The sequence below is a fragment of the Ranitomeya variabilis genome, chromosome 1 (genome assembly GCF_051348905.1).
Source record: "Ranitomeya variabilis isolate aRanVar5 chromosome 1, aRanVar5.hap1, whole genome shotgun sequence".
Taxonomy (NCBI): Eukaryota; Metazoa; Chordata; class Amphibia; order Anura; family Dendrobatidae; genus Ranitomeya; species Ranitomeya variabilis.
In genome coordinates, this window is record NC_135232.1 from 116,909,902 (window position 1) to 116,934,817 (window position 24,916).

At 46.3% G+C, this 24,916-nt stretch overlaps 1 protein-coding gene across 8 annotated transcripts in view; it reads left to right on the forward strand.

Moving 5' to 3' along the window:
- The window catches only part of CCDC125 (coiled-coil domain containing 125), a 173,338-nt gene that overhangs the window by 106,180 nt on the left and 42,242 nt on the right, over positions 1-24,916 (forward strand). For 3 of the 8 annotated variants that reach the window (XM_077288262.1, XM_077288246.1, XM_077288270.1), the window contains exons 2-4: positions 20,572-20,888; positions 23,329-23,387; positions 23,892-23,978. In XM_077288262.1, coding sequence (XP_077144377.1) covers positions 20,603-20,888; positions 23,329-23,387; positions 23,892-23,978 — 432 coding nt within the window. In that variant the 5' untranslated portion in view covers positions 20,572-20,602. Of the gene's footprint in view, positions 1-4,279; positions 4,438-9,215; positions 9,311-20,571; positions 20,889-23,328; positions 23,388-23,891; positions 23,979-24,916 lie in introns of those variants that run through there. The other 5 variants (XM_077288222.1, XM_077288231.1, XM_077288278.1 and 2 more) reach the window with 4 other exon arrangements.

Below are 24,916 nucleotides of genomic sequence, written 5' to 3' on the forward strand. Positions count from 1 at the left end.
CTGCAAAAATGCCTTGTCATAGCAGCAGACAAGTTTTTGAAGCTGCTGGTGCCTCCAACGTCCCCAGAACAACAAGATGCAGGGTCCTTCAGAGGTTTGCAGCTGTGCGTAAGCCATCCTGTCGACCACCTCTATCCACTGCACACAGGCAGAAACGGCTCCAGTGGGCCAAACGATACATGAAGACTGACTTCCAAACTGTTTTGTTCACCGATGAGTGCCGTGCAACGCTTGATGGTCCAGATGGATGGAGTGGAGGATGGCTGGTTGATGGACACTCCATGAAAACACGGCTAAGGTGCCAACAAGGAGGAGGTGGAGTAATGTTTTGGGCTGGAATCATGGGGAGAGAGATTGTCGGCCCCTTTATAATCCCTGAAGGGGTAAAGAAGAACTCCATAATCTATGTGGAGTTTCTAAAACAACACTTCCTGCCATGGTTCAAGAGGAAGAACCGTGCTTTCCGCAGCAAGATCATTTTCATGCATGATAATGCACAGTCTCATGCTGCAAAGAACACATCTGCATCTCTGGCTGCTATAGGCATAAAAGAGGACAAACTTATGGTGTGGCAACCATCTTCCCCTGACCTCAACCCCATTGAGAACCTCTGGAGCATCATCAAAAGGAGTGTGTATGATGGCGGGAGGCAGTTCACATCTAAGCAACAGCTCTGGGAGGGTATTCTGTCCACATGCAAAACAATTGAAGCAGAAACCATCCAAAAACTGACAAATTCAATGGACGAGAGAGTTCAGAAGCTTCTTTCGAACAAGGGGTCCTATGTGCACATGTAACATCACCTAGAATAAAGTTTTCACTTTAAAACTGTTTGATTTCATTTTGTAATAAGCTGATAATGCTTATAACTTCACAATTGACCATTTTTTTGTTCAAAATAATAAAAAAAAGGTTGAAAACTCTGCTGTGCATAATAATTTGGAACATGCATTTTGAGTGTTTATTTTTTTTTAAAAGATACTGTTTTCATAGGCAGTTTGTTCCAAAACATTGCAATTATACTAGAATAGTAGATGACTGGAAAATAACAATGACTGCAATTCAGATAGGTAATTTAGAGAAAATATGAGGAAACTAGATGTTTCCAGCCAGCTAACGCTCGGCACGCTCATTGCTATCTAATTAACGCTGCTGGTGATTAAACTAAAGCAAATAATGACAACATTCAATAGCGCTTACGCAGGTGGTAAATTAACTTAAAATAAAGTTAATAACAATAGTGTGGTGATATGTTGGGGGGCGGGATTATGTGTGGTGATGTGTTGGGGGCGGGATTATGTGTGGTGATGTGTTGGGGGCGGGATTATGTGTGGTGATGTGTTGGGGGCGGGATTATGTGTGGCGATGTGTTGGGGGCGGGATTATGTGTGGCAATGGGGTGGGGGGCAGGATTATGTGTGGCAATGGGGTGGGGGGCGGGATTATGTGTGGAAATGTGGTGGGGGGCGGTATTATGTGTGGTGATGGGGTGGGGGGCGGGATTATGAGTGGTAATAAGGTGGGGGCGGGATTATGTGTGGTGATGTGGTGAGGGGGCGGGATTATCTGTGGTAATGTGGTGGGGGGGCGGGATTATGTGTAGTAATGTGGTGGGGGGGCGGGATTATGTGTAGTAATGAGGTGGGGGGGCGGGATTATGTGTGGTGATGTGTTGAAGGGGCAGGATTTGTGGTCGGGGTGAAGCTGCTGTGCAGGGGGCGGGATTATATAACACTGCGGTATATAGGAGGCATATACTAGTTATAGATAACACTGCGGTATATAGGCTGTATATACTAGATATAGATAACACTGCGGTATATAGGATGTATATACTAGTTATAGACAACACTGCGGTATATAGGATGTATATACTAGTTATAGATAACACTGCGGTATATAGGAGGCACATACTAGTTATAGATAACACTGCGGTATATAGGAGGCATATACTAGTTATAGATAACACTGCGGTATATAGGATGTATATACTAGTTATAGATAACACTGCGGTATATAGGAGGCACATACTAGTTATAGATAACACTGCGGTATATAGGAGGCATATACTAGTTATAGATAACACTGCGGTATATAGGATGTATATACTAGATATAGATAACACTGCGGTATATAGGAGGCATATACTAGTTATAGATAACACTGCGGTATATAGGATGTATATACTAGTTATAGATAACACTGCGGTATATAGGATGTATATACTAGTTATAGATAACACTGCGATATATAGGATGTATATACTAGTTATAGATAACACTGCGGTATATAGGAGGTATATACTAGTTATAGATAACACTGCGGTATATAGGATGTATACACTAGTTATAGATAACACTGCGGTATATACGTTGTATATACTAGTTATAGATAACACTGCGGTATATAGGAGGCATATACTAGTTATAGATAACACTGCGGTATATAGGATGTATATACTAGTTATAGATAACACTGCGGTATATAGGAGGTATATACTAGTTATAGATAACACTGCGGTATATAGGATGTATATACTAGTTATAGATAACACTGCGGTATATAGGAGGCATATACTAGTTATAGATAACACTGCGGTATATAGGAGGTATATACTAGTTATAGATAACACTGCGGTATATAGGATGTATACACTAGTTATAGATAACACTGCGGTATATACGTTGTATATACTAGTTATAGATAACACTGCGGTATATAGGAGGCATATACTAGTTATAGATAACACTGCGGTATATAGGAGGCATATACTAGTTATAGATAACACTGCGGTATATAGGAGGTATATACTAGTTATAGATAACACTGCGGTATATAGGAGGCATATACTAGTTATATAAAACACTGCGGTATATAGGATGTATAAACTAGTTATAGATAACACTGCGGTATATAGGAGGTATATACTAGATATAGATAACACTGCGGTATATAGGATGTATATACTAGTTATAGATAACACTGCGGTATATAGGAGGTATATACTAGTTATAGATAACACTGCGGTATATAGGAGGTATATACTAGTTATAGATAACACTGCGGTATATAGGAGGTATATACTAGTTATAGATAACACTGCGGTATATAGGATGTATATACTAGTTATAGATAACACTGCGGTATATAGGAGGCATATACTAGTTATAGATAACACGGCGGTATATAGGAGGTATATACTAGTTATAGATAACACTGCGGTATATAGGAGGTATATACTAGTTATAGATAACACTGCGGTATATAGGATGTATACACTAGTTATAGATAACACTGCGGTATATACGTTGTATATACTAGTTATAGATAACACTGCGATATATAGGATGTATATACTAGTTATAGATAACACTGCGGTATATAGGAGGCATATACTAGTAATAGATAACACTGCGGTATATAGGAGGTATATACTAGTTATAGATAACACTGCGGTATATAGGAGGCATATACTAGTTATAGATAACACTGCGGTATATAGGATGTATATACTAGTTATAGATAACACTGCGGTATATAGGATGTATATACTAGTTATAGATAACACTGCGGTATATAGGATGTATATACTAGTTATAGATAACACTGCGGTATATAGGAGGTATATACTAGTTATAGATAACACTGCGGTATATAGGAGGCATATACTAGTTATAGATAACACTGCGGTATATAGGAGGCATATACTAGTTATAGATAACACTGCGGTATATAGGATGTATATACTAGTTATAGATAACACTGCGGTATATACGTTGTATACACTAGTTAGAGATAACACTGCGATATATAGGATGTATATACTAGTTATAGATAACACTGCGGTATATACGTTGTATATACTAGTTATAGATAACACTGCGGTATATAGGATGTATATACTAGTTATAGATAACACTGCGGTATATAGGATGTATATACTAGTTATAGATAACACTGCGGTATATAGGAGGTATATACTAGTTATAGATAACACTGCGGTATATAGGATGTATATACTAGTTATAGATAACACTGCGGTATATAGGATGTATTTAGTTATAGATAACACTGCGGTATATAGGATGTATAAACTAGTTATAGATAACACTGCGGTATATAGGATGTATACACTAGTTATATAAAACACTGCGATCTCTACCATACGTAGACTAGTTATATATAAGCTGCAGTATATACTGTATATACACTAGTTATACATAACACAGTGACGGCGGTATATATACTGTATATATACGTGTGTGTACTGAAGACAGGTGCCCTCAGGTGAGATAGGCAGGGCCCAGCCTTCAGGTCATGTGACCGGTAGAAGGAGGGGAGGCCACGTCTGTAAAGGAGGAAATCAGAGTTGTGAACACTGAGTAACATCTGTGGAGAGGAAGCGAGTGACAGGCGGGAGCCCCTGCTGCACTGTGGGTGAGACCCTCTTATACACAGAGCCAATGACATCATTTACCTGGCTGCTCTGTCACCCGGGTGTTTGTAGGGAGGGAACTGCAGGCTGCGCTGGATACCCGGGAGTGCGGGGCTCTGAGGGGGACAGGGGATCAGATTTAGGTGCTCCCTCTTAGTTCTAACCCAGTGTGTTCACATACTGGACTGGCCTGTCTGTAGCTGCTCTGCCTCAGGGAGTGGTTGTTTCGTATCCTGAGTACACAATGAGCAGGAACTTGTGATAGGGGCAGTGTGTGTGTAATGGAAGTGACTGGACGGGGGAACTGCTGTCCTGTGTGTAATGGAAGTGACTGGACAGGGGGCACTGTGTGTGTAATGGAAGTGACTGGACGGGGGGCAGTGTGTGTGTAATGGAAGTGACTGGACGGGGGAACTGCTGTCCTGTGTGTAATGGAAGTGACTGGACAGGGGGCACTGTGTGTGTAATGGAAGTGACTGGACGGGGGGCACTGTGTGTGTAATGGAAGTGACTGGACGGGGGAACTGCTGTCCTGTGTGTAATGGAAGTGACTGGACAGGGGGCACTGTGTGTGTAATGGAAGTGACTGGACGGGGGGCACTGTGTGTGTAATGGAAGTGACTGGACGGGGGGCACTGTGTGTGTAATGGAAGTGACTGGACGGGGGGCACTGTGTGTGTAATGGAAGTGACTGGACGGGGGGCACTGTGTGTGTAATGGAAGTGACTGGACGGGGGGCACTGTGTGTGTGATGGAAGTGACTGGACGGGGGGCACTGTGTTTGTGATGGAAGGGACTGGACGGGGGGCACTGTGTGTAATGGAAGTGACTGGACGGGGGGGCACTGCGTGTGTAATGGAAGTGACGGGACGGGGGGCACTGTGTGTGTAATGGAAGTGACTGGACGGGGGGCACTGCGTGTGTAATGGAAGTGACGGGACGGGGGGCACTGTGTGTGTAATGGAAGTGACTGGACGGGGGGCACTGCTGTCCTGTGTGTAATGGAAGTGACAGGACGGGGGGCACTGCTGTCCTGTGTGTAATGGAAGTGACAGGACGGGGGGCACTGCTGTCCTGTGTGTAATGGAAGTGACTGGACGGGGGGCACTGTGTGTGTGTGAAATGGAAGTGACTGGACGGGGGGCACTGTGTGTGTAATGGAAGTGACTGGACGGGGGGCACTGTGTGTGTAATGGAAGTGACTGGACGGGGGGCACTGTGTGTGTAATGGAAGTGACTGGACAGGGGGCACTGTGTGTATAAACATACAAAAAAGCCACGCATGTCAGAACAATAATAGAATACTTTATTAGACAACATAAAAAGTCAGATTAAAATCTTATAGCCAATAGTGCTTTAGTGAGCCAAAAATAGCAACAGAAGGCGTCACCATTAGGTGGGCAATATAATTACAAAAAGTAATCACAAGACATACTACAATGGGATTAATAAGGACAATAGATCATAGACAGTGGGGATACATATAATGAACAAATGCAAAATAGTGCCTACTTAAATCCAAAACGGATCCCCCAATGCTATGGTCTATAAATCCTCAATATGCAAAAAGTAACAGGTATGGACTCTGGACCATAGGTTTTGAGTTAGAAAGCATAGTATAAAGCCTAAGGGCAGAAATGCCTGGAACTAAGCCCCAGCTACCAAAGTCCACAAATCCCCAATATACAGCTTAATCAATCCATGTAGTCAGTGCAAATGAATAAAAATAGATCTTACCAACACCTATATGGAGACGCCACAACCCCTATGCGCATTTTGGCAAGGTGCCTTCCTCAGGGGGAGTGGCATCACAACTAAAACATGCCCTTTTTATATGAGTGGTGGCCAATGAGAAATAAAGTGTCATTGGACACATGACCGGAAGTAGGGCCGCAAAGAATGACGGTATTTGTAGTAAAAGCTGGGCTTGATAGTAAACAGCGGCACATGTGACCCGGCGTGCCCCCGCCCAGCGAAGTCAGCGAGTGCGTCATGGATAAGGGCGGGACGCCGAGGAGATGTCACCAGGAACACGCGAAAATAGCGTGAACATGGAGCAGCCCCCCGACCTCCGCCCACAGCCATTAATAGACACCGTCGCCGGCAACGTCAGCAGGGGTGCCAGTGCACATGCGCACAGAGATATCAAGAGCCGATATGTAAATTACGGAAAATAAACAATAAATTAGAAGGCAAGCACCATCCCATTGTCATATCTCACAGGATATACAGCATAACAACATATCTGCATTAACTAGTGTATATTAATATAAGTAACACCACAATTGTAGCTATAAAACATGAAACAGAGTGAATATTATAAACAATATACAGGTCCTTCTCAAAAAATTAGCATATAGTGTTAAATTTCATTATTTACCATAATGTAATGATTACAATTAAACTTTCATATATTATAGATTCATTATCCACCAACTGAAATTTGTCAGGTCTTTTATTGTTTTAATACTGATGATTTTGGCATACAACTCCTGATAACCCAAAAAACCTGTCTCAATAAATTAGCATATCAAGAAAAGGTTCTCTAAACGACCTATTACCCTAATCTTCTGAATCAACTAATTAACTCTAAACACATGCAAAAGATACCTGAGGCTTTTAAAAACTCCCTGCCTGGTTCATTACTCAAAACCCCCATCATGGGTAAGACTAGCGACCTGACAGATGTCAAGAAGGCCATCATTGACACCCTCAAGCAAGAGGGTAAGACCCAGAAAGAAATTTCTCAACAAATAGGCTGTTCCCAGAGTGCTGTATCAAGGCACCTCAATGGTAAGTCTTTTGGAAGGAAACAATGTGGCAGAAAACGCTGTACAACGAGAAGAGGTGACCGGACCCTGAGGAAGATTGTGGAGAAGGACCGATTCCAGACCTTGGGGAACCTGAGGAAGCAGTGGACTGAGTCTGGTGTAGAAACATCCAGAGCCACCGTGCACAGGCGTGTGCAGGAAATGGGCTACAGGTGCCGCATTCCCCAGGTAAAGCCACTTTTGAACCATAAACAGCGGCAGAAGCGCCTGACCTGGGCTACAGAGAAGCAGCACTGGACTGTTGCTAAGTGGTCCCAAGTACTTTTTTCTGATGAAAGCAAATTTTGCATGTCATTCGGAAATCAAGGTGCCAGAGTCTGGAGGAAGACTGGGGAGAAGGAAATGCCAAAATGCCTGAAGTCCAGTGTCAAGTACCCACAGTCAGTGATGGTGTGGGGTGCCATGTCAGCTGCTGGTGTTGGTCCACTGTGTTTCATCAAGGGCAGGGTCAATGCAGCTAGCTATCAGGAGATTTTGGAGCACTTCATGCTTCCATCGGCTGAAATGCTTTATGGAGATGAAGATTTCATTTTTCAGCACGACCTGGCACCTGCTCACAGTGCCAAAACCACTGGTAAATGGTTTACTGACCATGGTATTACTGTGCTCAATTGGCCTGCCAACTCTCCTGACCTGAACCCCATAGAGAATCTGTGGGATATTGTGAAGAGAAAGTTGAGAGACGCAAGACCCAACACTCTGGATGAGCTTAAGGCCGCTATTGAAGCATCCTGGGCCTCCATAACATCTCAGCAGTGTCACAGGCTGATTGCCTCCATGCCACGCCGCATTGAAGCAGTCATTTCTGCCAAAGGATTCCCGACCAAGTATTGAGTGCATAACTGAACATTATTATTTGATGTTTTTTTTGTTTGGTATTAAAAAACACTTTTATTTGATTGGTCGGGTGAAATATGCTAATTTATTGAGACAGGTTTTTTGGGTTATCAGGAGTTGTATGCCAAAATCATCAGTATTAAAACAATAAAAGACCTGACAAATTTCAGTTGGTGGATAATGAATCTATAATATATGAAAGTTTAATTGTAATCATTACATTATGGTAAATAATGAAATTTAACACTATATGCTAATTTTTTGAGAAGGACCTGTAGAAATGAATAATAAAAAAAATAATAAAATAAAAAAATAATAAAATGTGAAATAGATATACAGTGACACTAAGAAAATAAGAAATCAATATGGGGGGCACTGTGTGTAGTGGAAGTGACTGGACGGGGGCACTGTGTGTGTAATGGAAGTGACTGGACGGGGGCACTGTGTGTGTAATGGAAGTGACTGGACGAGGGGCACTGTGTGTAATGGAAGTGACTGGATGGGGGCACTGCTGTCCTGTGTGTAATGGAAGTGACTGGACGGGGGGCACTGTGTGTGTAATGGAAGTGACTGGACGGGGGCATTGATGTCCTGTGTGTAAAGGAAGCAACTGGATGGGGGCACTGTGTGTAATGGAAGTGACTGGATGGCGGCACTGTGTGTGTGATGGAAGTGACTGGACGGGGGTCACTGCTGTCCTGTGTGTAATGGAAGTGACTGGACAGGGGGCACTGTGTGTGTGTGTAATGGAAGTGCCTGGACGGGGGCACTGCTGTCCTGTGTGTAATGGAAGTGACTGGACGGGGGCACTGCTGTCCTATGTGTAATGGAAGTGACTGGACGGGGGCACTGTGTGTGTAATGGAAGTGACTGGACGGGGGGCACTGTGTGTGTAATGGAAGTGACTGGACGGGGGGCACTGTGTGTGTAATGGAAGTGACTGGACGGGGGGCACTGTGTGTGTAATGGAAGTGACTGGACGGGGGGCACTGTGTGTGTAATGGAAGTGACTGGACGGGGGGCACTGTGTGTGTAATGGAAGTGACTGGACGGGGGGCACTGTGTGTGTAATGGAAGTGACTGGACGGGGCCACTTCCTTTTAGGGTTTGTTTGTTTTTTTTCCTTCATGGTTTGGAATATTGTTGGTGCAACGAGTGAAATCCTCCTCGGAGTACGCTGTAATTCTTTTGGATCCAATTTTTCAAAGTAATTATTCCAGAATTCTAGTGAAAATCGCATTGAAAAGTTTCACATTTTTCTGCTCGACACTTGAAGTTATGTAAACATTTAGCAAATTTTGGCCTCTTCATGCCAATTTTGGTGCAGCTAAGGCCAGACGGGGAGGTGACACCATAGCTCATCTACTTCTTCACGAGCAGTATCTTTCCGTGTGTCAGATGTCTTACTCCAGTCGGACTGGAAATTTGTAGCACAGCACACCATGGTGGTCAGACACTCCTGATTCATTAAGAGTCATGCGCTTCATGAAATAAGAGCATCTGACGCCAGAATGCCCCCTTAGGCTACTTTCACACTAGCGTCGTTTGGCCTCCGTCGCAATGCTTCGTTTTGGAGAAAAAACGCATCCTGCAAAAGTGCTTGCAGGATGCGTTTTTTCTCCATTGACTTGCATTAGCGACGCATTGTGACGGATTGCCACACGTCGCATCGGTTGTGCGACGGATGCGTTGTGCTTTGGCGGACCGTTGGAACAAAAAAACGCTACATGTAACGTTTTTTTGCGCCGACGGTCCGCTATTTCCGATCGAGCATGTGCGGCCGGAACTCGGCCCCCACCTCCCCGCAACTCACAATGGGGCAGTGGATGCATTGAAAAACTGCATCCGCTGCCCCCGTTGTGCGGCGCTTGCACAGTATGCGTCGGTACGTCGGGCCGACTGGCGTATAAATCACCGGAGTTGGTGAATCGGGGCCTCTGTCTCTAGTTTCCCTAAGACTATATTTAAGGGTAAGTACACACATTGCATTTTTGCTGCTTTTTTTTCTGCAGGAAAACCTTATCATCTTGGCAGGAAAGAAGCTGTGTAAAAAATGCAGGTTTAGGTGCGTTTTTTGTTGCGTTTTTTTTGTTGCATTTTTTCCTGTCTTTGTCCATGCTAATGTCCTTGAATTTTCAGCAGCCAAAACGCAGCAAATAATGCTACCTGAGTTTTTGCAGCACCCATTCAAGTCAATAGGTGAAAAATGCAGCAAAAACGCTGAAAGAAGTGACATTCTCTATGTCCAAAAAATGCAGCAAAGCACAAAATACTGACCACACAAAAAACCAATGTGTGTGCGTGAGATTTATGAAATCTTATAGGCTTTGCTGGTACTGTAAAAAGCAGCTGAAAATTAGCATAAAAAAGCATTAAAAATGCCCTGTGTGAACTTACCCTAAAGGCGACAGAATTTTTTCCGTTATTGATTTTGCCATGTATCCTATACAGAAGCCATAACACTCCTGACACAAACCTGCAGCTTAATCCACATGTGTATATCGCAGAGGGTGTATTCTGCAGCATAAATTCACGGGTTGATGTTAACACCTTCATGATATGGCAATTTTTTTTTTTTTTCGTTTACCCTCCCTTCTTCCAACAGACATAACTTTTTTTATTTTTCCGCAATCTAGCAATATAAGGGCTTGTTTTTTGTGTACTTATGAATGGCACAATTCATTCTACCCCATAGTGTACTGGAAAACAGGGAAAAAATTCAAAGTGCATTGAAATTGCAAAAAATGTGCAATTTCACAATTGGCGCTTTAGTTTTATTTTTTTAATTCTATATTATTAACATGTTTACTATATCGTAAAAGTGACCTGGCAATATGATTCCCCAGGACATTCCGAGTACACAGATGCCAAACGTGTGTGTTTTTTTTAATTTTTTTAAAAGGAATCTGTCAGGCCATTTCTTTGATTGGTATTCTATTATTATGAAATTGGGTTTGGCCATTTTCGGGATATGTAACTTCTATTTCTGTATAGAAAGAAGTAAGTGGGCAGCACCATAAATCAAGAACCAAATACCGGGGGTGCTACCAATGCGCCTGAAACATAGAATGCATAGGACAGAAGAAGAAGCGCAAATAAACGTGCACAGACAACCCGTAAATAGTGAAAAAGAAGGCTTTATTGAAAAGACAAAGTGCTTAAAGTCATAAAAACATTTAAAAACGTTAAAAAAAACCATACCCAAAACAGCACCCCTTTTATTTAAGGACTAGATGGTGGCCCGATTCTAACGCATCGGGTATTCTAGAATATGCATGTCCACGTAGTATATTGCCCAGCCACGTAGTATATTGCCCAGCCACGTAGTATATTGCCCAGTGACGTAGTATACAGCACAGAGCCACGTAGTATATTGCACAGCGAAGTACTATACAGCACACAGTCACGTAGTATATTGGCCAGTCACGTAGTATATTGCCCAGCCACGTTTGTCACAGGTTAAAAAATAAACATATACTCACCTTTCCGAGGGCCCCTTGTAGTCCACGGCAGCTTCCGGTCCCAGGGTTGGTCTGAGCGCAGGACCTGTGATGACGTCGCGGTCACATGACCGTGTAGCGGTCACATGACCGTGACGTCACGGCAGGTCCTTTCCGCGCAGGGCTTGTCATGACGGCGCGGTCACATGACCGTGACATCATGGCAGGTCCTTCTGCCATACGATCTTTGCCACCGCAACCTGTAACGGAAGATGGCGGGCTGCGCGAGCGGCTCAGCGGACTACAGAGGGTGAGTATAGCAGGTTTTTTTTATTATTTATTTATTTTTAACATTACATTTTGTACTATTGATGCCGCATAGGCAGCGTCAATAGTACAAAGTTGGGGACACACAGGGTTAATAGCGGCGGTAACGGAGTGCGTTACCCGCGGCATAACGCGGTCCGTTACCGCCGGCATTAACCCTGTGTGAGCGCTGACCGGAGGGGTGTATGCGGGCGCCGGGCAGTGAGTGCGGGGAGTAAGGAGCAGCCATTTTTTTCCGGACTCTGCACGTCGCTGATTGGTCGCGGCAGCAGCTGCCGAGACCAATCAGCGAACGAATAACCGCGACAGAAAGACGGAAGTACCCTTAGACAATTATATAGTAGATGTGTATAAGCAGGCTCAATAGGGAATAAATAGCCCCAAACAATTTAACTACTCCAGTGAGTAGTCCTATGTCCTTTGCATTCTAGTTCTGTATGTTGCCCCACTGTGTTGCTATAAGCCCCAAAGAAATTTATTCTCGTGCATCGGCAGGTTGAGCATATGTAAATGGGAAGTGATTATTCAGCCCTCTCCCATAATCCTGCCCCCCTTTCTGCATCGCTGTCTCTGATTCAGTCAGACTGCCTTTTTCTTGAGGATCGCATTGCAATCTTCCGACTGGCCATCTGCTCTCCTGACCAGAGTGACGGCTGCATAGAAGTACAGGTCAGAGCAAACGGTCAGTCCGAGGATTGCAGTGCGATCCTCAGGTGAGTAACCCAGCTATCTGACTGCACCCAATCACTGACGCCGGCCGGAATGGGTAGACTGGAATATGGGTTGGGAAAACAGTGAATATTTACTTAGCATTTACATATGCTTGACCTGCCATTGCACATGTAAATGTGAAATTAATATTTACTCCTTCCCCTGCTCACCCCTCTGTGCCGAGGTGATTGATTCAGATTGCTGCGTTAGACTACTTTCACACTAGCCTTGTGCACTGCACGTCGCTATGCGTCGTTTTGCAGAAAAAAAGCATCTTGCAAAAGTGCTTGCAGGATGCGTTTTTTCTCCATAGACTTTTATTAGCGACGTAGTGCGACCCATTGCCACAAGTCGCAACCGTCGTGTGATGGTTGCGTCGGACCGTCGCCACCAAAAACGTTGCTTGTAAAGTTTTTGGTGCGTCGTCTGCAGCATTTCCGACCGCACATGCGCGGCCGGAACTCCGCCTCCCCGCACCTCACAATGGGGCAGCGGATGCTTTGGAAAACTGCATCTGCTGCCCCCCTTGTGCGGCGCTTCCACAGCTAGCGTCGGTGCGCTGCAACGTCGCATAGCGACGTGCAGTGCACGACGCTAGTGTGAAAGTAGCCTTACTCGCCAAAGTATCGCATCGTAATGCTCGGACTAACCGTCTGTTCTCCTGACAGGTGTGTGTATTTCTATGCAGCTGTCACTCTCGGGTCAAGTGAGCTGCCGGACAGTCCAAAGATTGCAATGCGATCCTCGGGAATACAGCAGTCTGACAGAATCAGTGATGCCAGTGCAGGAGGGTGGTTGGGATTATGGGCGGGGGAAGGGGTGAATATTAATTTTCCATGTACATATGCTTAATTTGCCTTAAATTTGTTCGGGGCTTATAGCAACACAATGGGGCCACATAGAGGAAAAAAAAAGTTACCTATTTCAGCTTATTAATATACTAAACAAAAATGACCTGACAGATTCCTTTTAAGTTGTGAAAAAAATGTTGGAAATTTGTATTATCAGAAACATTTTGCTTTTCTCCTTCGCCTCATTGGGGGACACAGGACCATGGGTTATGCTGCTGTCACTAGGAGGCTGTCACTAAGCTGAGACAAAAAAAGGTTAGCTCCTCCCCTGCAGTATACACCCTCATGCTGGCTTCCAGAGACCCAGTTCAAGCTTAGTGTCCGTAGGAGGCACACTGATTTTTTCTTTTCAATCTATTCCGGACGAAGGGGGCGACGGATTCTTTCATGTTCCGATCTCCCCCGAACCAACAACAGGCGAGCACGGGAGTTTCACCTCACCGTATCCTCTCCTGCGATGTGGGAGCCACTGCCTGAGCTGACCTTTTTTGGGCGACGGTTTTTTCCCTAAAAGGGCACCGATCTCCCCATGTTGTACAGAAGAGCACTGGTGTTTTTACCTCCAGTATCCTCCTCTGCAGCCAGGCCCTTTTTTATTGCCGGACATCTGCCCTGTCCACCAGGTTCTACCCTCGGCTGTACAGTGGCCCTATACCCGTGGCGTCCGTGCAGACCACACTGCATCACCAATTTTCTGTGTGACTCAGGTGGTGGACGGTTCCTCCCCACCCCCCTGTCTGGGGCTGGTGGATGGAGGCTTCCCAACCCCTGCACCGTCCCAGCCATCCTAAGGCTCCTCTCACCTCCTCTGGGTAAGTGTCTCGTGGGGGATGGGGGGGGTCGCCGGCGGTCTGGAGGGCTCCACTTCAGCATTGGCACCTTAGTGGGCTGCAGGGCAGTATCGGTGGGCTGAGGCGTCGGCACTTTGCGGCCGCGCGCCGGGCCGAGACCGCAAATTTAGCCCCCGGCTTCGGCCTAGCCGCTGGTCACTGCCGATAGGCTCCACCCACTCCTGCGCGTCATCGGCGGCGCCGCCCCCCGGTCCCTGGCGCTTCTCGCTGCCGACGAGATCTCTTTCCTGATCTCGGCGGCCATCTTAGTCCTCACTACATGCCGCAGCTCCAGCTCTGCCGCATCTCGGTGTCACAGCGCCCACGTGCAGCCAGTTTCCTATCTCAGGCTTCACAGTTCGGCTTCCCAGGACAGCGGGACACAGGTCCGGGGTAAGGAGGCATTGTCAGCTTCTCCTCTGCAGCGTCGCCCTCTGCTTCACAGGCCAGATTATAGTCCCTGTGGGCCTTTTTTTGTATTAGAATCATGTCGCAGTCAAGGTCTAAAAAATCCTCTAAGGTGCATACGACCTTTTTTTCTGCGTGTACCACCTGCCAGGCCCCACTTCCTAGGCCTCAAACTTCTCCCTTCTGCTCTGCCTGCGATGCTCCATGTGCCCAGGAGCCCTCCACCGCCACCGACTCTGGCGTACCTAGCCCCCCCCGTGGGTCGCTTCACTCTCGCAGTCCGTGGATTTTTTAGCCAACGCCATCAAATCCATTCAAAATCTCCCCGGGGTACGGGGTAATCCGTTACAGGCGTTAAGGGATCCCTTCACAGCAGGGGAATCGTCGGCCAGCAGGGGCCGCTCTCCACTTAAAGAGGCACGGTCATCCAGAAAACGGATCCGCACTACCTCTCCTGAGCGCTCTCCTCGCCGCTCAGACTCTGGCAGCTCCACCTCTCGCTCACCCTCTTTGGGGGATCACAGCGTTCACGACTCTGAACATGAGTCCGAGGTATCATTGGACCCGGAGGCTCCGGAGTTCAGAGCTACGGTTGACTCCCTCATTGTAGCAGTCAATCACACACTTAAGGTGGATGATGACGCTAATTCCGCTCCGGAACACGCGGTGTCTTTTACCAGATCCAAACGTTCCCACAAATCTTTTGCCTCTCATCCAGCCTTTCTGGATATAGTCAGGCGTCACAGGGAGCGTCCAGATAAGCGTTTCACGGGTAAGAAGGACCTGGTATCAAAGTATCCCTTCTCAGCGGATCTCGTGAAAGACTGGACGGATCCCCCATTAGTAGATCCGCCGGTCTCACGCCTAGCTTCTAAAACGCTCCTTTCAGTTCCGGAGGGCGCTTCAATTAAGAGTCCCACTGAACGTCAGCTGGACTCTCTAGCTCGTTCAGTGTATGAAGCCTCTGGCTCTTCCCTGTCCCCCTCCTTCGCCGCGGCTTGGGTGACCAAGGCTATGGTTTCCTGGGCGGATGCTCTAGTGAAATCCATTAATGAACAGGACCTTCCGTCTGAGATGGCAGACCTAGCCAAGCAGTTAGCCATGGCTTGCGATTACGTGATGTTCGCTTCCCTCGACACGGCGAATTGCGCAGCTTCGGCGGCTTCCAACGCCGTCGCTATCAGAAGGGCTCTTTGGCTCAGGGAGTGGCGCGCAGATTCCTCCTCTAAGAAATCTCTGATCTCCCTCCCTTTTCAAGGCGGGCGTCTTTTCGGCGAAAAGCTTGACCAGCTTATTTCCGACGCCACAGGGGGAAAGAGCAAGTTCCTTCCCCAACAGAGGCACAAGACGGCTTTCCAGCGCCAGCCTTACTTTCGCTTTCGGCCTTTTCGTACCAGCCCAGCCTGGTCCAACCCCCCCGGTCTCCCCAGATCAGACCGTTCCACTCGCACAGACAGAGACGCTCGTCCCTCCTTTAGGCCGAATCCTTCCTGGCGCGGGAAACCGAGGCAGCCCAGAACCCGAGGTTCCAGACCTCCCAGATTCCCGTCTCAATGACTCAGGATCGGTGCCAGTCGATACCATCAGAGTAGGTGGTCGCCTACTCCTTTTTCAGCAAGCCTGGCTCTCCGTCGTGCACGACGAATGGGTCAGGGATCTGGTATCGTCTGGCTACAAGATAGAGTTCTCTCCTCCTCCAACTCGGTTTTTCCCCTCTCGCCTTCCCAGTTCGGCAGCTCAGTCTCGCGCCCTTCTTTGCGCCATTCACATCCTCCGCCAGAGCGGGGTCATTGTCCCGGTCCCGGAACACGAGAGGTTCAAAGGTTTCTACTCAAACCTCTTCGTCGTTCCAAAGAAGGACGGAAAGGTGCGGCCCATTTTGGATCTGAAGCTCCTGAACAAGTGCGTAAGAGTCCGGCACTTCAGGATGGAATCGCTCAGATCGGTCATCTCTTCGATGGAAAGAGGGGAATTTCTGGCCTCGATAGACATCAAGGATGCCTATCTTCACATCCCAATTTTCCCGTCTCATCAGAGGTTCCACCGCTTTGCCATTCTGGAGGATCACTTCCAGTTCACGGCCTTACCCTTCAGTCTCGCCACGGCGCCCAGGGTATTTACCAAGGTCATGGCGGCTGTCATGGCCATCCTTCATTCTCGAGGAGTCGTCGTGTTACCTTACTTAGACGATCTCCTCATAAAGGGCCCGTCTTTTCAAGCCTGCGAGTCAAGCGTCCACATTACCCTGGATTCTCTTTCGCGCCTAGGTTGGTTGATCAACTGGGACAAGTCCTCTCCCGTTCCTGCCCGTCGGACCTCCTTTCTGGGAATGATCCTGGACACTTCGAGGGGGCTGGTCTTGCTTCCTCGGTCCAAGGCCCAAGCACTTCAGCAAGGAGCCCGAACGCTCTGTCATCCTCGCCCGCGAACCATTCGGTTCGCCATGAGGATCCTGGGAAAGATGGTTGCAGCAATCGAAGCAGTTCCTTTTGCTCAGCTCCATCTCCGTCCCTTGCAACAGGCTTTGCTGCACAACTGGGACAGGAGTATCTCATCTCTCGACCGCCCTTGTCCCCTGTCCCTGCGGGTCAGACAATCTCTCGTATGGTGGACCCTGGGCCCATCTCTTCTCAGGGGGAAGTCCTTTCTTCCGATCCGCTGGTTAGTGGTAACTACCGACGCCAGTCTTCTTGGCTGGGGGGCGGTGTTCCTCCACCACTCTGCCCAGGGCCGCTGGACAGTTCGGGAATCCAAACTCCCCATCAACATCCTGGAGATTCGCGCTATCAGACTTGCTCTGAGCCGCTTTCACGTCCTGCTCGCGGCTCACCCAGTACGAGTCCAATCGGACAACGTCACGGCGGTGGCCTACATCAACCACCAGGGGGGTACCCGCAGCAGGGCGGCGATGCAGGAAGTCTCCCTCATCCTTCGTTGGGCCGAAACCAACCATTCCATCATCTCTGCGGTGCACATTCCGGGAGTCGAGAACTGGGAGGCGGACTTCCTGAGCCGCCAGGGCCTTGCCTCGGGGGAGTGGGAACTCCACCCAGAGGTTTTTCACCAGATCTGTCTTCGCTGGGGGACCCCGGACGTGGATCTGATGGTGTCCAGATTGAACGCCAAAGTCCACAGCTTCATTGCTCGATCTCGTGATCCCCAGGCCATAGGAGTGGACGCGCTGATTTCTCCGTGGCATCAATTTCAGCTCCCATACGTTTTCCCTCCCCTTCCCTTACTGCCGAAGGTGATCCGAAAGATCAGGACGGAGGGAGTTCCAGTCATTCTGGTCGCCCCAGACTGGCCTCGTCGCGCTTGGTACGCGGAGCTCGTTCAGCTCGTAGCCGACGTTCCCTTGCGGTTGCCGGACCGCCCAGACCTGCTTCGCCAAGGACCGATCTACCATCAGAGCTCAGGGGCCCTACGTTTAACGGCGTGGCTGTTGAAACCTGGATTCTAGCTCGTGCCGGTTTCTCTCAGCAGGTCATCCCCACCATGTTAAGTGCTCGCAAGGCGTCTTCCGCCTCCATCTACCACCGCGTCTGGAAATCTTTCTTTTCATGGTGCAGGCTCCGGGGTCACCCTCCGCTCGTTTTCTCTATCCCTTGCATCTTGCATTTCCTTCAGTCCGGTCTGGACTCCGGACTGGCTCTGAGTTCCCTCAAGGGCCAGATCTCAGCGTTATCCGTGCTCTTCCAGCGCAGGATCGCCGCCAACCTTCAAGTCAAGACCTTCATTCAGGGAGTCTCCCATGTGGTTCCTCCTTACAGGATGCCGTTAGAGACCTGGGATCTCAACTTGGTCCTGGGGGTTCTTCAGGAGCCTCCGTTCGAACCCCTTCAAGACATTCCGCTCTCTGTCCTCTCATGGAAGGTTGCCTTCCTGGTAGCGGTGACGTCCATCAGAAGGGTTGCAGAGCTCGTCGCTTTGTCCTGCCGTGCGCCGTTTCTGGCCTTTCATCAGGACAAAGTGGTCCTACCTCCTTCCGCGGCGTTTCTTCCGAAGGTGGTCTCATCTTTTCATCTTAACGAGGACATCATCCTTCCTTCTTTTTGTCCGCAGCCCAAGCATAGGGTCGAGAAGGCTCTCCATACTCTGGACGTGGTACGGGCCCTCAGGAGGTACATTTCCAGAACGGCTCATTTCAGGAAATCGGACGCCCTTTTCGTGCTCCCGGAGGGTCACAGAAAGGGTTTGGCTGCGTCTAAATCCACGATAGCCAGATGGATCCGATCTGCTATCCAGGAATCCTATCGGGTCAGAGGCAGTCCTATCCCGGCGGGGATTAGAGCTCATTCCACTCGGTCGATGGGTGCTTCCTGGGCCATCCGGCACCAGGCTTCAGCGGAGCAGGTTTGCAAGGCCGCAACGTGGTCTAGCCTGCATACCTTCACAAAGCATTACAATGTCCACATTCAATCCTCTGCGGACGCGGCCCTTGGCAGGCGTATCCTGCAAGCGGCCATCGCGCACCTGTAGTCAGATGGTACACGGAGTTATATGGTTGAATTGTTTCCCTCCCAGGGACTGCTTTGGGACGTCCCATGGTCCTGTGTCCCCCAATGAGGCGAAGGAGAAATAGGGATTTTTGTGTGTACTCACCGTAAAATCCTTTTCTCCGAGCCACTCATTGGGGGACACAGCACCCACCCTGGTAACCTTACGGCTCGTTGCCTTTTTTTCTTTTTGGTCTTTGACTGTTTGTTTGACATGTTTTATGCTAATGTTATTGGTTATATTGTTGTTATTATCCTACTGCTTTTGCACTGAACTGGGTCTCTGGAAGCCAGCATGAGGGTGTATACTGCAGGGGAGGAGCTAACCTTTTTTTGTCTCAGCTTAGTGTCAGCCTCCTAGTGACAGCAGCATAACCCATGGTCCTGTGTCCCCCAATGAGTGGCTCGGAGAAAAGGATTTTACGGTGAGTACACACAAAAATCCCTATTTCCGATATATAAAACTAGGGGCCGGGAATTTACATTAGAAGCACCACTCCATCGCTGCAATAAAAATCAAAATGCTGGAGTGATGCTTTAGGGTATGGCTCCACGGTACGGAGGGGCGGCGGTATCGCCGCAGCGGCAAAGCCGCTCGGCGCTAAGCCCCGCCCCTTCCTGGGACGCGATCATGCCGGATGTGTTAACTCTTCACATCCGGGATGATCGCTCGCTCCCATAGGGCCCTGTGATATGCCTTGCGGGGACGCTGCGTCCCCGCAAGGTGTACGGACATGCTGCGATCTGAAAAGACGCGCAGCATGTCCGGAGTCGCAGGGCCGCCGCGTGCGGGTTTCCACGCAGAGTGGAGACGGGATTTCATACAATCCCCTCCACTATGCTGGAACATCTGGACGCTGCTTTTTTGACGCTGCAGCTCTGCGCAGCGTCAAAAAAGCAGCGTTTCCTGACCGTGGAAACATACCCTTAAAGGGACTCTGTCACCTGAATTTGGAGGGAACAATTTTCAGTCATATGGGCGGGGTTTTCGGGTGTTTGATTCACCCTTTCCTTACATGCTGGCTGCAATATTGGATTAAAGTTCATTCTCTGTCCTCCATAGTACACGCCTGCGTAAGGCAAGATTGCCTTGTGCAGGCATGTACTGCGGAGGACAGAGAATGAACTTTAATCCAATATTGCAGCCAGCGGGTAAGGAAAGGGTGAATCAAACACCCGAAAACCCCGCCCATATGACTGAAAATTGTTCCCTCCAAATTCAGGTGACAGAGTCCCTTTAATGATGCCTCACAATTTACTTCCTACAACTACCGTAATCCTTTATATGACGGACAAGGTAGGTGTATGTGATCTAATGTGAGGATCCGTGGAGATATATACTGTAATTAGTATACATACTGATGCGTTAGAACACATTATACTGTATATGTTATTTGTGTTTCAGATCTGACGGACCATCACTTCACACGCCGGCGATGACTGACTGCCTTTCAGAAGATGAGGAAGACTTCATGGCTGGTGGAGACTTGGGAGAAGGTTTTGGGAGAAAGCCAGGTGGACTCTACGAAGGTCTTGATGAAACTATGGCAAAATCATTCAAGCTAAGGAAAGAATCAGGTTCTGTTCATTACCACCTTATTAAGAAGGGAGAAGACGATTGTAACACGAGACATCATGTAGGAAAAAATAGCATGTCCGAAGAAAGGGAGACTGGGAGGCCAGCGAAAGAGGTTTATACCCGGTGCAGACAGAACAGCACTGGTAAGACTGGCAGACACTTAGTCTATGTTCTGTACACACAGAATATTTTTTGAATAGTTCTTTGATTCTTGAAGCAGTTTTGAAGGGTTTTTAAGTATGTGCACACAACGAGACTAATTAACGAAGGTGCTTGCTCCAAAAACAGTGCAACTTTTGACGTCCTGTTACTCCAGCGAACGCCAACATATTTTTTTTTCAGGCAGATCTTTTCCACATGAAAAAGCACCCCAGGAAATGAACATAATGGCACAGCAATGTCCAAACGTCACCGCTGTGCGCATGTTCTGTCTTTATTACTACTTTTAACTGTTTCGGGGTCCAGAAACCTTGACGCAGTTAAAAGAATTGACATGTTAATTCTCTGGGCGACTTCCGTTGGGAAGGAAGCTGCCCGCTCTCTATATTTAAAGTATAGAGTCAAAGCTGCCCCAGGAAAATGACAGTGGATTCTCACAGCTGGCACTAAGTGCCAGGAGCGGTCACGGAACGCTCCAGGCACTTTAACCCCCAGAACCCTCCGATCAAACATGATCCTCATTGATGTAATCATAAAGCACTACCACACACTGAGGTCGAGTGCAAAAATGGAAAACTCTCCCAAAACAACTGAAAAAATATCGATTCAAATGAGCAACTCTGAATAAGTATAACCAAAGGAAAATGGAGCAAGAATGTCCCAAACAACATAATAGAAATGTATAATACAAAATTCATTTATTGAAAAATCACATGAAAAGTACTCACATAACATGCTGTATACAATGTATAAAAGTCAAGAGATAAAACGGAGGAGACATGAAGGTATGCCGGGTTCAGAGAGGGCAACCCAATTCATCCCAGGGATGCAAGTACGGTATATAATGAGCAATATATAGAATAGCCCAATGGCTTTTAGCAGTCAAAGAAACTCGCAGTATGCCAATCCGGTGTTAACCAAATAAACCCCAGAGTAGTTTCAAAAATACATGCTTACCCATGGATTATCAGGGGAGCACCCCTAATGGTATTCAGATGGCATATACTCATCCATATATCATATGGGATGTCGTGCATGTGGGGCTTACCGATGACTCAATATGAGAGCGACCCTTTATCCTACGGCACAGATGAGTATATGCCATCTGAATACCATTAGGCATAACAAATGATCTGTTTATCAATTGTGACTATGTGCTGTAAATCTATCTAAACGGTAACCATGTGCTGTAACCTTATTCAGCGGGTACATATGATTTACTGAGAGTGGTGTCGCCTTTTTTTTGTGGCCACTGGTATGATCATGTTTGAAAGGGGCCTATGAATTTTCAAAAAAAAGGGGGTCGATCGGTGGCCTATTAGGGAGGGCACACTCCACTCTATATTCCTTTTGAGGGGCTTTGATTGGCTATAATGCTTTATACAGATGGATATTATGACGTTTTTCTGTGATCTATAATGTATTGACATTTACAAAGCAATATCAGGTGTGGAGTGTTTTTGCTAGTCTCCCTGAATAATATCATAGAACAATAGAGACAAGTCATTTTTTTACACCTTATACGTTTATTGACTGTTTGGTATTGATAGGACATTTATTTAGTGTTCCCTGACTTGAGGAGCCTGATAGAGCATTTATTATTCTCTTTGGGATACACTTGCTCTACCTCCTTACCAATATGTTATATATCCGTAAATTTATTGTTTTTTGGATATAGAGGGGATGATATTCCCTTTTTGTTCCCATTTGGGAAGTTGATTAGGGCTTTCATTACTGTGGGAAATACCCGCTCTATTTTTTATTTTAATTTTTCTCATTTTTTATGGTTATTTTTGCATTTTTTTTGTGTTTTTTTTCACTTGGGTATTGGGTGTATTGGGACACATTTTTCAGTTCATAGGGATTTATAGGGACAGGAGGGCTAGCCGCCGTGGAGTGTGGGCGCCAACCGCTGAAACGTAGGGTGCCAACCTCCACTGTCAGGTAGGGGCCATCTTAGTATATTTCTAGGGCCCAGTAGGATTCATTATCACTATATATCCTTTTTTTTTTTCCCTATGATATATATTTTTCTTTTTTTTTTTTTTTGTGGTACTTGTCTCCAATTTTGGAACACTATTTTAAACTTGAAGAAATAATAGTTATATTTTTAGGGATCCTGTTGTTTTTTCTTTGGTGATTTGTGCCTGCGTCTGAACACTGTGATACAAAATGTTTTATTTATGATATGGATTTCTAGCCACATGTATTTGTCCTTGCTACTCTATCTTAGGATTTTGTTGCCTTGTTGCGGTGCCACATTTTTTGGCCAGTAAACTGTTATTACCCTAGCCCCTGTGTTACTCTTTTATGTATCAAAGTTTGTTTTTATTATTCTTCTCTTTATTGATTTGTTGGTGCGTTTTGTCTATACGTTCTTTATTGTGTGGACTGTGCAGTCGTTAATATTTCTGTTCTCTGCAGATGCAAGTTCCGAAATTTCTAATGAAGATCTGAGGCAGCGTCTCCAAGACGTAACAGAAGTAAGCTCCTCTGCAGTATAACCCTTTCTGTATAATCTTGTTACCCCTGCAATATGCCACATGAGGTGTGAAGTTATTTCTTATCCATTGGTATTTTGTGGAAATACCACTCTACTGTACGTTACTATTTGGATGCCCAGTAATAGTATATTTTTAGTTTTTGGCTTGTTTTTGCTTGTTCTTAATCCGTTTTGTAAGCTTTTTTTTTTTTTTTTTATTTTTGTCCACAATCGTGGATTTCACAAAGAATTTGTGAAATCCAGCTTCAAATTGTCTTTATACATGGCAAATAGATTGGATCAGTAAAGTTTGTGAGCTTAGAGATGCACCTATTTTTTGATAGATGGGGGGGGTTCTTGGCAATTTATTAAGTCCTAAACCTTTTACAAATGAGAAATTTCAATTACTGGAAATCTGAGGCTCCGATTCATTCTTTCAGTCCTGTCTTAAGAAAGTACTTTCCCATACGTTTATGAGCAGTACTGATGACTATCCTGGTTTTAGGAAGTGGAACTTCTAAGAGTTGAACTAGAAGCTTCCCAAAGACAACTTGATGGAAAGGATGAAGCACTGAAGATGTTACAAAGCATGGTAAGTTGAAAAAACAGGCATCAGAGGGCACTATGTACACAGTGAAGATAACACTATTAATATATCGTTAAGTACACATAAAGGGAACCGGTCACTAAGTTTTCCCAATATAATATATGACCACCACCTTTAAGACCTCTTTTACAGCATTCTAGTTAGCTGTATACAGTCGGGTGAAAAAGTGTTTGCCCACTCCTTGATTTCCTATTCTTTTGCAATGTTTGTCACACTTAAATGTTTTAGATCACCAGACAAATTTACATATTAGACAAAGAAAACACAAGTAGCACAAAATGTATTTTTTAAATGAAGGCCTTTTATTATTAAGGGAAAAAGAAATCCAAACCTACTGTTTTCAATCAAGCGTTTGCTATAACTGGTAATGAGTCTTTCTCCGTTGTTGCAATTGCCATTCTCCTGCCCGGCTCATGTGGATGACTCCTCCTACGTCATACAGTGTTTTCTATTGTGCTACTCTATGCCCTGCCGAGGACGGATCAAAGTACTGTAATGTGCATGCACCGACTTTTCCCGGTGCATGCGTATTACGGTACTTTTGCTCTGCCCCGGGCAAAGAGAAGTGTGCCTGCTCAGGAGCGCGATTGGGGACACTATGTGGATGACGTATCATGCGTCATCCACATAACGCAAGCAAAATTTGCAAGCAGAAAGAGGAGGTGCTGAAGCAAGACCAGTGACACCCATTGGACCGGACTGTGCCATATGTTATGAAAATAAAATGAGGATTTTTTTCTCACGGTAAAATCTTTTTTGCAGTCTTCATTGAGGGGCACCTGGGGGCTGACAAATTTAAAAATTGTCTCCTCCCCAGCAGACTATACTTTGCCTTCTAGAACTGGGCTCCTTAGTTTAGTCAAAAAGCCATGTGAGAGAGACCAAAGAATTGAAGCATGAAAAGAAAAATAATGCACACCTGA